Source organism: Myodes glareolus, chromosome 9 (assembly GCF_982192425.1).
Source record: "Myodes glareolus chromosome 9, mMyoGla1.1, whole genome shotgun sequence".
Taxonomy (NCBI): Eukaryota; Metazoa; Chordata; class Mammalia; order Rodentia; family Cricetidae; genus Myodes; species Myodes glareolus.
In genome coordinates, this window is record NC_142034.1 from 36427228 (window position 1) to 36441074 (window position 13847).

The 13847-nt window shown below is 40.1% G+C and overlaps 1 protein-coding gene across 4 annotated transcripts in view; it reads left to right on the forward strand.

The window, feature by feature from the left end:
• Positions 1 to 13847, forward strand: part of Ints2 (integrator complex subunit 2) — a 48866-nt gene that overhangs the window by 27780 nt on the left and 7239 nt on the right. For all 4 annotated transcript variants that reach the window (XM_048446758.3, XM_087910142.1, XM_048446760.3 and 1 more), the window contains exons 16-20: positions 107 to 211; positions 2294 to 2458; positions 5351 to 5552; positions 8923 to 9048; positions 13196 to 13394. In XM_048446758.3, the coding sequence (XP_048302715.2) occupies positions 107 to 211; positions 2294 to 2458; positions 5351 to 5552; positions 8923 to 9048; positions 13196 to 13394 (797 nt within the window). The remainder of the gene's footprint in view (positions 1 to 106; positions 212 to 2293; positions 2459 to 5350; positions 5553 to 8922; positions 9049 to 13195; positions 13395 to 13847) is intronic.

The following is a 13847-nucleotide window of genomic DNA, read 5'->3' on the forward strand; positions in this document are numbered from 1 at the left end:
TAAGTGAATTAAAAGTAATTTCAAATTATCTTATTCCTAAACAGTTGAAAGTTAAGTTTTTTTTTTGATACTCTCTTACTTTATACTTTTTGTCTTTTACTGACAGCTTCCATGCAACGGAAACCCAAATCATATTCTTCTTCTTTAATGGACCAGATTCCTATCAAGTTCCTTATTCGACAGGCTCAAGGGCTGCAGCAGGAGTTGGGAGGTATTTGTGTTATTTATTTTTCTTTGCTAAAGTTGGTTGTTATGATATATAATAAGTTGTAGTCACCCTATAGGGTGATCCAGATACTGCTGATATTTGAGCATTGGGGTACATACATACCAGCGATGTATGGATGCCCACTACTTTTAATTTCCTTCATCTTATGATGAAGTTATTTGTACATAACCCTGTTGTAAGCTGCAATTATTTCAAATCCAAAATGCATTTATGACCAGGTGTAGTGGCTCAACCTTTAATCATAGAGCTTGGGAGGCTCAGGCAGTGAGATCTCTGTAAGTTTGAGATCATTCTGGTCTACAGGGTGAGTTCCAGAATAGCCCAAGCTACACAGTGAGATCCTGTTTCAAAAACAATGAAACATTTGCTCCCTCTAAGCTACAGGGCACTGAAGCTCAGCAGTCATGTGCACCTTGGAGTAGCGCCTGTTTTCTCCCATGATTGTAAGGCTAACTGAGCTGCCCGCCGCTGCTGCCTGGCTGTAGCTCCAGAGTTTGGTTTGTCTCATATTGCTACCTTGTAATGATTTCAGAATATAGTCTTTACCATGTGTATGTCACTCCCACGACACTATAAATCTAAGAACTCATTAATCCAACTATCCTAAAGGTGCAGGCTGTCTTTGGCCTAGAGAACATCAATTTCATGTGGTGAATCTAATAGATATTTACATAATAATGTATTAAAAATATGAATGATATTATATACTGCCTCCTTTTTTTCACGTTTCTTTTTTCATTACTTGAAATTTTCACTGAGGGCCTTACATTAAGCTAGTACTCTATCACTGAACTACATCTTCAACCCTCTGCCTCTTCTGAGGTCATTTTTCTTGGAGTCTTGGGTAAGTATCATATCAATTCATGTAGATTTACTTTGTTGTTCGAAACTGCTCCATAATAGTCCATGAAATATTAATATGGATGTAATAGTTCAATTGTAAATATTATTAAATAGATGTGTAATAATTTTAGAAAGTTGATTTTTTTTTTAATAAACCACCTTTCATGTTTCAGTGTGATTTTCCTCTGTCTTTGAAGTTATGATTTTTCTTCTCTTTTATTGTTGCGGTTGGTTTGGAAGAGGAACATGAGCCTTCGTTGGACATGGTTAGCCAGATGGCTACGTTTATTATAGCTTTACATAGTCTGTTTCTAAAAAGTTGGGACAGTATTTGGCAGCACTGGCCAATTAACATGTTTTACTGAAAAGAGTACAATATGTAGATGGATTTGCATGTCTCTGTGAGTGTTGGGAGTAATTTTAGTTGTACATGTGTTTAGAGATTTAAAGTTCAGCAGCACTGGGTTGTTTGAGTGTAGAGTACTGAGGGTCAGCCATGGTGGCACATGGTAATCTTAGCCCTTGAGAAGCTTTTTGGTTTTATTTTTTTCTTCTCTGAGCTCCTGAAACCAGCTATGTTAAACAGCTTTCCTGGTGAGAGTCATACAGTGGGGTAATGAAAGCTGGGGAAGGTTTGCTGCAAGGGGTCATCCTTAACTTACTGTGAATTAGTTTTCTTGGGACTTTTATTTAAAATGCTACACAGATTTGTTTTCTTAAATTAAAGAAAGAAATCTTTTCAGCTGTTAGCATTGAACGCAGACCCTCATACATGTGGGGCAAGTCCTCTGTCCTTTTCCCACACTTCAGTCTTTGTTTTGAGGTCGTGTCTACTGTTGCCAGGCTGGCCCTGGGCTTGGTGTGTATCCGAGGCAAGACCTTGAATTTAGGCTCTTACTGCCTCCACTTCCGAACAGCTAGGATTCCAGCCAAGCCTACCTAGAACCTCCTGAAACTTGGTATGTACCTGCAGAAGGGCTCTGGACTGCTGTTTCTGCCCTACTTCCTAGCATGGTGTCTTCACTCTGCATATGCAGAAGGTTTCTTAAGTTCTGATGCCAGAGAGCTCAAAGAATGCTATGAGAAACATGGTTAGTGACACTTCTCTTCCTATGGCTGTGCACTGCTGAATGTGTAGATATAGGGTGGAGGGTTCCTGTGAGAGAGACCAAGAGTCCAGATAACTTATTGGTTTTTTGTTTTTTCTTTTTTTTCTGAAAGGGCTGCACTCAGCTTTACTGCGTCTTCTAGCAACTAATTACCCACATTTGTGTATTGTGGATGACTGGATCTGCGAAGAAGAAATCACAGGGACTGATGCGCTGTTACGGCGAATGCTCCTGACGAGTAATGCCAAAAGCCACTCTCCGAAACAACTGCAGGAAGGTGCGGTACTGCTCATCCTACCTCTGATTACTGCTGTAAACAAGAGCTGTGCAGTAACGCTCATCCTACCTCTGATTACTGCTGTAAAGAAGAGCTGTGTAGCTGGAATTTTCTTTGCTCTGTCAACCAGCTCCCCAAATAAAGAAACCTATTATTGATTATAAGCGTTCAGCCTTAGCTTAGGCTTGTCCCACTATCTCTTTTAACCTATTTTTTAAATTAATTTAACCTATTTTTATTCAGTTACATTTTACCTAGGGACTTACTACCTTTCATTCTGTATGTCCTACTCTCCTGCTTCCTCTGTCTGTCTGGCTGGCCCCTGGCATCTCCCTGGCATCTGCTCTTCTTTTTTCCTCGAGCCTAAATTTCTCCTCCTACTTAACTCTCTCTGCCTGAAAGTCTCACCTACACCTCCTCCTATGCTATTGGCTGGTCAGCTTTTTATTAGACCAATTAGGTGCCTTAGGCAGGCAAAGTAAAACAGCATATCTTTACATAAGTAAGCAAATGTAACACATCTTTACATAGTTAAACAAATGCAGCACATCTTTGCATTATTAAACAAATATTCTGCAATAGTCGTAGGCTAATTAAAATCTTATATTGTAAGCAATTTGTTTGGGGTAAGGATTTTGAAGTATTTCTGTGCTATGCTGGGTATCTAGTTGACATGTTTGTATTGTTTCCATATTCTAGGTTGTATCACAAAAGATTTAGAAAAATCCAAAAATTCTAATCCCAAAATAGAAATAAATGCAGTAGAACATGGCAGTCTACTTGCTGTTATGGGTAATGTTCCAGATTAGTATCCCTGAACACAAATAGTGCGAGCCACACATTAAAATTTCATTAGCTGTATTAAAAAGTTTCAGTTCATAAGCCTTCTGAAAACAGTTGCACAATCACTGTAAAGATTGTCCTTGCACAATCTTTACTCCTCTTTGAGGTGACACCATTGGCCTTAGCACCCCACCCAAATCCACTTTGAATTTTTGTTGTTATTCTTGATGTCTTCTTGCTGTTATTTCTAAATCCTTTTATATTTTCCCTTTGGAGCTGCAGATTGATCTGGGCCTTTTGTGCATTCTTGGCCAGTGCTCCATCAGCTTACTCCCCAGCTCTTGAGGTCACTGTCTTTTCATTTTCTGTACACAATTGAAGGAATTGTAAATTATCCGATGCCAATTGTCCTTGACACATGAATTCTGAACTCAAATGCAAAGATGACGTGTGGTGTGTTCTTAACAGCTTTGGATAGTTTCTTCTATATTTCTTTTAGGTACTGTTGGTTTTCCATGGTGAAGGACATGCGTGACTGTCTGTTTGCCTTGAAGTAGTCAGTTGATCATGAACATTGAGGTTTAGATAGTTACTGTGATCGTGATGGCAACAAAAATAAATTTAAAGAATATCTTGATTTAATTTCATAGTTACAATACACTATTTCATATGAAATCAGAGTGTTAATGTGATTGCTCTTTTTTCATACATGCTCAGTTTTCACTTAGTGTTTATTTTATGCTTGCTAGCCAGATGTAATTAGTGGCCACTCTAGTGGAGAGACAATTCCAGATATTTAATAACAGCAATCTGCTAAATGTGTATCTTCCTCAGTGGGACTCCTGGAGGAAGGTATTAAGGAGTTTGAAACTTCCAAATTAGTAAGCCACAGAAGCAGCACTCAGGCCCACTTTCCTGCTTCATTGCTGTTTTTTAAGAACAGCCTGAATTATCCAAAAAATGAGGTTAGCCAACATGTCACTAATACGATTTTTTTAACATATAATTCACCATTTATTAAAGACAAAAGTGAATTTGAATGGCAGTTAGATAGATATTTATTTTTTCACGAATAATTAAAATGTATTTTTAGTTTTACATAATTCTTTATTGATTCATTGGGAATTTCACATCATGTACCTCAATCATGTTCACCTCTTAGTCCCTTTATATCCACCCCCACATCTGCAGCACGCCCCCCCCCCACCAAAGAACCACCCAAAATAGTAACAACAAAGCAATACAAAACAACCACCTCACTCCTCCGTCTTTCCAACACCTGTTTATTCATCCTAGCGGCATTAGGAGCTGTGGTGTGTCATGCAGTATATCCTTTTGTCCAATCAGCTTCTCCCACAAAATGTTTGCTGCAATGAATCATTGGTCTGGTTCAAGGTCTCTGGCACACCATCATCACTGGACCTTCACTGAAACTCCTCAGATCTCCTGTTGTTGCCCCAGTCATAGAAATCCTGCAGTTACTGTTCTGTAGGACCAGTCCCTTCACATGTTCCAGCGGGTCATAGATGGGGTAGATGTTAGGGTGGACCAACCCAAGGTCTGGGTGTTAGCTGAGCTTGTCAGTCTGGGCCACCGGGACTGCCCCACTCAGATGGGAGGTGGAACCAGCTCACATAAGCCCATGTCATCCAGGCCAGCTCTCCCATGCCTGTAGTGAGGGGTAGAACCATCTCTTCCATGGGAGGTGGGGCCTGAATTTTATGAAATACTATCTACACTTTTATGGATTTTCATTTATTTTTATTATGTTTTAATTAATTTATTTCATATGTGTTTGTGTGAGGCCTTGCACATGACACACTGCGCATGTGGAAGTCAGGACAGCTTTTGGGAGCTGGTTCTATTCTTATGTGGGTACAGGGTTGGAACTCAGGTATCAGGCTTCCCTTGCCCTATGCGCCATCTCACCTGCCATCCAAGAAGTTTTCTAATGACTATAATAGCTTTAGTGAAAATTGATGGAAAGTTTTACTTTTAATTCCATTGCTTTCTTGATTTGTTTGGCCCCTTCTCTAAGAAAGCAGTGTCTATTTCTGCCTGGTAAACATTACAGAATTTAGGTAATGATGGTGACATTCTCTTCTTTAGCATTTTCAGCTGTGCCTGTAAGTCACACACAAGTGATGCAGATTATGGAGCACTTGACTCTACTTTCTGCCAGTGAACTTATTCCTTATGCAGAAGTATTAACATCCAATATGAATCAGCTGCTGAATTCAGGGGTTCCACGGAGAATTCTTCAAACTGTCAATAAGTTATGGATGGTTCTTAATACTGTGATGCCAAGAAGGTAAGTTCTGTGTACTGCTGTGTGCACTGGAGAAGTGTAGAGCTTTCATAATATACAGGAAATTCAGTTGTTGGGAAAATTCGCATGGCAACTTCTATCAGTGTTTTTGAGTATGTAATAATAAAATTCCTTTCTGAAAGTAAGAATAGGAGATCTCTCTGAAGTTTGAGGACGGCCTAGTAAGATTTGCTACATTTTAAAGAATACTTTAAGGGGCTGGAGAGATGGCTCAGAGGTTGAGAGCATTGCTTGCTCTTCCAAAGGTCCTGAGTTCAATTCCCAGCAACCACATGGTGGCTCACAACCATCTGTAATGAGGTCTGGTGCCCTCTTCTGGCCTGCAAGCATACACACAGACAGAACATTGTATACACAATAAATAAATAAATAAATATTTTAAAAAAAGAATAAGAAATTAAAGTTATTAGCAGTTTGAGAAAGTTCTTTTAAAGTAGTTTTCTCTGTGTAGTTACTTGAGGCTGACTGTTGCAGATCACTGTGTCTTACATCATGGCTGTGGTTCTAGAGTCTGCTGCTCCTCGAGACATGTACGCTGCTTTAAACCCCTGATCCCCAGGTTGTAATACATGCAGTTAGATCTGCATCTGCAGCAGGTGCGAGGCATCAGGATGTCTAAAAGCAGAGCCCCAGATGATGCGTTGTGCTGCAGAGATTGGAGAACAGGGGTGTGCTTCCCTTGTGTTCTTCCGTTGGTGGATGCTAGTTCATAGATTGCATCATAACACCTGGCCAGTTGGACCATAGTAACAGTGGTTTGACTTAGCCGAGAGCTTGGTTTAGTAGTTCTGGGACTGGGAATAATTATGCTTTTAAATTCAAATTTTTTGTTTTGTTTCCATTTGTTATGCTATCAGTAATAAATAGTTCATCCTATACTCTTTATTAAGATGAGGCTTACTTTATAGTAATTTAGTTATAACTAATCAGTAAGATGATTTTCATGGGACATGTCTCTTTCTATCTTCAATTTTCCTGGAACATGCACAGCTGTCTTCAACTGCTGCTGTCTGTGCTTTGCTGGGAGCCCTGTTTTCTTCCTGGCTTCTGTCCACATGGAGCACATTCTGCAGTGCTCCTGAGAAAAGCTGAGTGCGGGTGAGGGGAAGTTATTGTTTTTTTGTGGTATTTTTGGAGGTTTCATTCTTTTCACATGTGATTGCTATTTTGCCTAAGTGTAGTTCATAAATTCGAGTGCACTGTTTTTCTAACTTGGAATTTCCACTGTGTAGCACAAGTTCTAATTGTTCTTAATAAAAACCCAGAGTCAGATATTGGGGCTTGAATGCTGAGAGATCAGAGAAGCAGAGTGGCAGCCCTTTTACCAATGCTCAGACCTAAAGGGCCATCCTGTCCTCAGACTGCAACTCCAGACTGTGTCCTCTGACTGACTGCTTCAGACTACTCCTCAGACTGAATCCTCAGACTGCATCTGAGTTCCTGTCTTGCCTCTTTCTACCCAGCCATATCCCTTTCTGTCTCCACCTCCCTGGTGCTGGCATTAAAGGCGTGGGACTCCCAAATACTGGGGTTAAAGGTGTGAGCCACCGCTGCCTGGCCTCTAGTGGCTTAGCTCCGCACTCTGCTCTTCATGCAAACTTTATTTGTTAAAACATAAATAAAATATCACCACACCACTGGCTATTAGTGATCTGGTGTTTTCCAGCTCTTTGTACGTGGCCATTGTTTTTTCATTCATAATAGGTGTTCCCTCCCTTTGTGTTCTGGAATTTAATAATGAAGTGTTTTGATGTGTATCTTTTTTTTCCTCTTCATAGTATTAGGTACTTGGTTGCTTTTTTGTTCTGATGAGCAGTGTCTTAATTTTTAGGACTTTACTTCTTGGATGAATTGAATTGTGTGTCTTTGTGTTGGTCTGTGCATGTGAGTGTGGGTGCCGAGCTAGTGGGTGCCTGGGAGACGGAGTCAGGGGATGGTGTGAGCCACCTTATCGGGTTCTGGGGACTGAGTTCAGTCCTCTGGGGAGCAACAAGTGCGCTTAACCTCTGAACCATCTCTCTAGCCCTAGTAATAAAGCCCTGTTTTAAAGCCTGGATGTGGTGGAACATGCCTGTAACAGGAGTACTCAGAAGGCAAGGTATGAAGATCAGGAATTCCAGGATATCCTGGCATACAAGGGAGAACTTATTTGTGTAACTCTGGCTGTTCTAGAACTTACAATGTAGCCTAGGCTGACCTTGAACTCAGAGATTGCCTCCTGCTAGGATTAAAGGCTTGTGCCTGCTGCCACCACCACCACCAGGCCCTTTTTCCCCTTGCTAATATTGTTCCTATATTTTCCATTGTTTTGGAGATTTTTTTCTTTCTTTAGTGTATTTTAATCTTTTTCTAAATAAAACTTCTTATAAATGTCTGGTCCTTGGATCCTATTCATATTTAAGTGGCAAATTCTGTGTGAGACACTGTAAGAGATCAAGTACCATCCATGGGTGTATTTTCTCAGCAGTTCTCTTGTATAGTCAGCTTAGCCACCATATCTGTAATCTGCCGATTTCAAAGTGACATTTTACAGTGAGATATATTTATGGGGCTAGTACAGTTTCAAAATTGTGGTAATTTTGATTTTTTATTTTTACTAAACTTTTCCTCTTAATATACTAAGTGTGCTAGGACTGAGTTTTTAATTTTTTTCCTCCCAATTGCTATGATCATTTCACCTCGGCTGCAAAGACTAGCGCCTGCTGTGTTCGTTGTTTAGCTTACGTTTGCTTTAGAGACATAATAATATACCATAGATGTCTAGTTTTTCTTTTTGTTTGTTTGTTTTTGTTTTTTCGAGACAGGGTTTCCCTGTGTAACAGTCCTAGCTGTCCCTGAGCTAGCTCTTGTAGACCAGGCTGGCCTCAAACTGACAGGGATTCACTTGCCTCCCAAATGCTGGAATTAAAGGAGATGTCTAGTTTTTAATCCTTCAGAGTTTATTTATTCCCAGGGCAGGGGATGTAGCTCAGTCCGTAGTGTGCTTGTCTAGTAAACATGAAACCCTGGGTTCCACCCCCAGCAGTGCATGAACCAGTCATGGTGGCACATTCCTGTGATCTCAGCACTTGGGAGGGGCTGTAGGAGAATCAGAAGTTCAGGTCTTCCTCAGCTATATAGTGAGTCTGGGGCTAACCAGAACTACATGAGAGCCTTTCTCAGAAACAAACAACAAAGGAAATCCAAAGTTTGTCACACCTGTTTTTCCTTTTTTTTGTTTACTTGAAAATATTTTCCTTCCTTCCTTCTTTCCTTCCTTCCTTCTTTTTTATTTTTTTTAACAAAGAACTATATGACCGTAGATGTGAATTGAAACGTAGCTGTTATGAACATATGATTGTTTTTTCATCAGGTTGTGGGTAATGACGGTTAATGCACTCCAACCTTCCATAAAGTTTATACGACAACAAAAATATACCCAGAATGATTTGATGATAGATCCTCTCATTGTCTTGAGATGTGACCGGAGGGTTCACAGGTAAGTTATTTGAATTTTATTTTTTTTAAAATATAGTTGTACTTTGTAGAATCAAAAGAAAATGGAAGAAAATAATTTAATATTCTATTTCTGTTATAAATATATATGTAATATAGTTTATGTAGCTTTTTGGTTTTCTGGCGGTAAATATTCATAATTTATAGTCAATGTAATATTTAGTCTGTGTACAATAAAATCTCGTCTTAGAGAAAAGGCATTCTTGACTCTGGTAGTCATGAGTAGGGCTTTTCTGTCTCTCGAAAGGCAGCCCAGAGAAGAACACCACCATTGCTAGCTCTCTGAAGTGACTTTGCTTTCTGTGTTTTATTTTGAAACAAGGTCTCACAGTACAGCGAGGGTGACCTTGAACTCTTGGTTTGACTCCTGACTCCTGCCTCAGTTGTCTTAGTGCTGGGATTAGAGGCGCTGTCACCCTGGCTTTAAAGCACTGGCACATTTCCATGTCATCCCATGCTTTAAAACTGCCACCTGCTCAACGTCAGTTGTGATGTTAGCTTCACCAGTCCCATATTTGTCTCTATTTCCTGGCTAATTGTTTTGAAATAGCTTCACTTCAAAAGGCAGAAGTTAATGAACAGAATTTAATATTTGAATTTCAAGCTGTCATTATAAGTAATTGTAAAGATAAATCGAGCGGCTTACCTTTAATGATCGCTATCTGAATGGGGAAAGAAGGTAGATGTATGGAGCTTTAACTAGCGTGGTCCTGTGCCGGTGAGTGATGTACTAAATGAATTGCTGTTGTTGTTGTTTGTATGAGTCAGGATCTCACTGTGTAGCCCTGGCTGTCCTGCAACTCACAGAGGTCCACCTGCCTCTGCCTCACGAGTACTAGGATTAAAAATATGCACCACTGCACTTGATCAAAATGAATTTTTTTTCTTTTTTTCGATACAAGGTTTCTCTGTGTAACAGTTCTGGCTGTCCTGGAACTCCCTTTGTACACCAGGCTGGCCTCAAACTCACAGAGATCCCCCTGTCTCTCTCTTGAGAGCTGGGCTTAAAGGCATGCGCCACTACCACCCAGCTGAATCTTTTTTGTGTGTGTGTTAAGAAATACTGTGCTGGGAGCTGGAGAAACGGCTTAGTGGTTGAGAGTGCTGGCTGCTCTTCCAGAGGAAGCTGAGTTCGATTCCCAGCACCCACATGGCAGCTTACACCTGTCTATAACTCCATTTTCGGGCTCTCACACTTTCACACAGACATGCATGCAGGCAAAACACTAATAAACAGAAAATAAAAATAGATTATTAAAAAAAAAACAAAGAAAAATGCTGAATGCCTTTAATCCCAGTACTTGGGAGGCAGAGGCAGGCGGATCTCCGAGTTCGAGGCCAGCCTGGTCTACAGAGTGAGTTCCAGGATAGCCAGAGGTATACAGAGAAACCCTGTCTCAGGAAAATAAAACCAAAACCAACCAAGCATCCAACGAACCAACCAACCAACAACAAAAACAAAAAAGAAAGGAAGAAAATGAAAAGAAATACTGGGCTTGGGAGATTGATCTTCTGCTGCCTTTCCCTGGGATTGGAGTTAACTTTCCAACACTCCAGCACTCTCAGGCAGCTTACAGTTGCCTATAACTCTAGCATTGGGATCAAATGCCCTCTTCTGGCCTCTTCAGGCACTGTACTCTGTGTAGATACACATACCCATCTACACACACACACACACACACACACACACACACACTAAAGGCTCTGGAGAGATGGCTCAGAGGTTAAGACCACTTTTTGCTCACGTAGAGGACCTATGTTTGGTTCACAGCACCCACAAGGCAGCTCACAACCATCTGTAACTACAGTTCCAGGGGCTCTGACTTCCTCGAGTACCAGGCACACATATAGTAAATAGACATACATGTGGGCAAGACACTCATACACTTAAAAAAATCTAATATATAGCAATTTCAAAAGAACTTTATATAATTTAAAACATAAAATCTTTTAAAAGTTAGGAAATGTGTGGAGGAGATGGGACCTGAGTAGATTTTAAAGGATGGACACAGGGCAACTTCAACTAAAACAGGTAGTGTTGCTTAGTGGTACATGCATGTAATTCCAGCATTTTGGGAGTCCAAGCACTTAGATCAGGAGTTCAGGGTCATTGTCCTTAACTATGTGAGTTTGAAGACAGTCTGGGCTAGAATCAGACTCTATCTGTCTAAACAAAAATGGACTGGTGAGATGGCGGAACAAGAAAAGATACTTACTGCCAAGACTAATGGCCTAAGTTTGATCCTTGTGATACAGATGGTAGAACTGACACATATATACCCAAATGTATATACACACAAAAAACATGAATAAATAAAAATGTAAACAAGAACAACCTCAGCAGCCAGAGAACCTCCACAGAACCACCACAACCACCAAGAGTGGACAGCGTAGTGATGGTGTTGTAAGTGATCGAGGAAAGCTGCTCCGCTTGGTCTTGGCTCTTTGAGACACGCTCACTATCCAGTCCAGGCTGGTCTGGAGCTTGTGGAGTCCAGTCTGGCCCTGGATTCATGCTGAGCTTCCTGTATCTCTGGAGGGCTAGGATTACAGATGTGCATCTGCATGCCCTATTTTCATGGAAAATATTTTGAGAAGAATATTTGAAGCAGAGGCTTAAATCTTGAGAAATGTGTGCTTTCTGATTGAGAAAATAAGTTGAGGTTAGACTATTGAGAGGACTTTGACTTTTAGGCAAAATAGACTAAAGTGCCTGCTGTGAGGACCAGAGTTCAGATCCCAGAACCCATGTGGGAGACTGGGATAGAGGCAGACGACACTGGGATAAGATAAGTTAGCCAGCCAGCTTAGCCAAATCCATGAACTGAAGGTTCAGTGAGACATTGTCTCAAAAAATAAAGACACTTTACATTAACTTTTGGCCTCCACATGTGTGAGCATGTGTCTACATCTACATTACAAATACATACACACACAAACAAATAAAATTTTAAAAAGATCTATCTTGCATATGTTTATTTGGTATGTCCCAGCAGATGACATTTTCAAAGTGATAAAACTTTTTTAAAAATCACCTAAATATAGTTTGCTGAGGTCAAGATTTTGTAGGAAATAAGAATCAGTAGAATAAGCTTGTGGCTACTGTATTTAAACCGACAGTGTAATCTAGAAAACAGACACTTCTTTTACTCAGTGTTTGACTTTATTCATTATTGTGGGGCGGGGGGTTGGTATGCATATTCTCACATGTATGTGAAAGTCAGATGACAACTTCATCAAGTTCCTTCTCTCATGCTACACATATATGGATTCCAGGTCACAGGGCTTTCATTGCAAGAGCCTTTATCTGCTGTTTGTAAAACAAATAACCTATGTTAAGAATCAGCCCAAGTAGATGACTTGGCCTCAGTTCTGTCTGTTGAAGTTTGCCATTAGAATGTATGTGGTGTTTTTATAGCTTGAACCTTTTGCTTGAGAACCTTTTCTTATATTAGGTGTGCATTCTTTTTTTGTTGTTGTTGTTTGTTTGCTTTTCGAGACAGGGTTTATCTGTAGCTTTTGGAGCCTATCATGATTCTCGCTCTGTAGGCCATGCTGGCCTTGAACTCACAGAGATCTGCTTGCCTCTGTTTCCTAAGTGCTGGGATAAAAGGTGTGCACCACCACCACTGGTCAACATACTCATTTTTAAGAATTTTGATTCATGTTGCCATCCATAAGTACTCAGCCAATTTACATTCTTTTGTAGTGTTTTATATTGTATACCTTCTTGTTCATTTTATTTTATATTTTATAGGAAAATGAAAATTGAATTTCTTTCTTATTTTATATTTTTATTAGGCAAGCACCAGCATACCCGGTTTAGGCCTTTAAGAATGAGTATTCTATTGGGAAAAGTTGTTAAACTGTATTTTTCAAAGAATATAAACTGAATTGGTTAAGTTCTAATTAAGGTTTGTGTGTGTGTGGTTTTTCAAGACAGGGTTTCTCTGTAGCTTTAGATCCTGTCCCAGAACTAGCTCTTGTATACCAGGCTTGCTTTGAACTCACAGAGATCTGCCTGCCTCTGCTTAGGGAGTGCTGGTATTAAAGGTGTGCACCACCACCGCCTGGCTAAGTTCTAAGTTTTAAATTGATATTCTTCCTGATACATTTTCTTCTCTGTTTAGGTGCCCCCCACTGATGGATATTACTCTACACATGCTGAATGGGTATCTTCTCGCATCTAAAGCTTACCTTAGTGCCCATCTGAAGGAGACAGCAGAGCAAGATAGGCCTTCCCAGAACAATACAGTAGGTTTGCTTGGACAGGCTGATGCCCCGGAAGTCACTAGAGAAGAGCTGAAAAATGCATTACTGGCTGCTCAGGTAAAATTTGCTAAAGTTAAATTAAGTCAAATGGCATGTTTGTTTCGTTCTGTTTTTTTTTTTTTTTTTTTTTTTTTGGGTGGGTTTTGAGACAGGGTTTCTCTGTATAACATCTCTGGCTGTCCTATAATTTACTCTGTAGACCAGGCTAGCCTTGGACTCACTGAGATCCACCTGCCTCTGCCTCCCGAGTGTGGGATTAAAAGGCATGCACCACCACCACCACCATCTGGCAATGTTTGTGCCCTGTATATACACTGTTGACATTGTGAGTTCCTTTTATTTTAGAATCTAAAACATGATCATCTTTGCTTCTGAGTATCTGGTGGATTTTCACTATGAAAATTTAATACATATTTTAATAAGATTTATAGTTAACAAATTTAAGCCTTTAATCAGTCTTAAGTTATATCTTCACTTGATCAGCACATTTATTGGACACCTGTGTGTCAG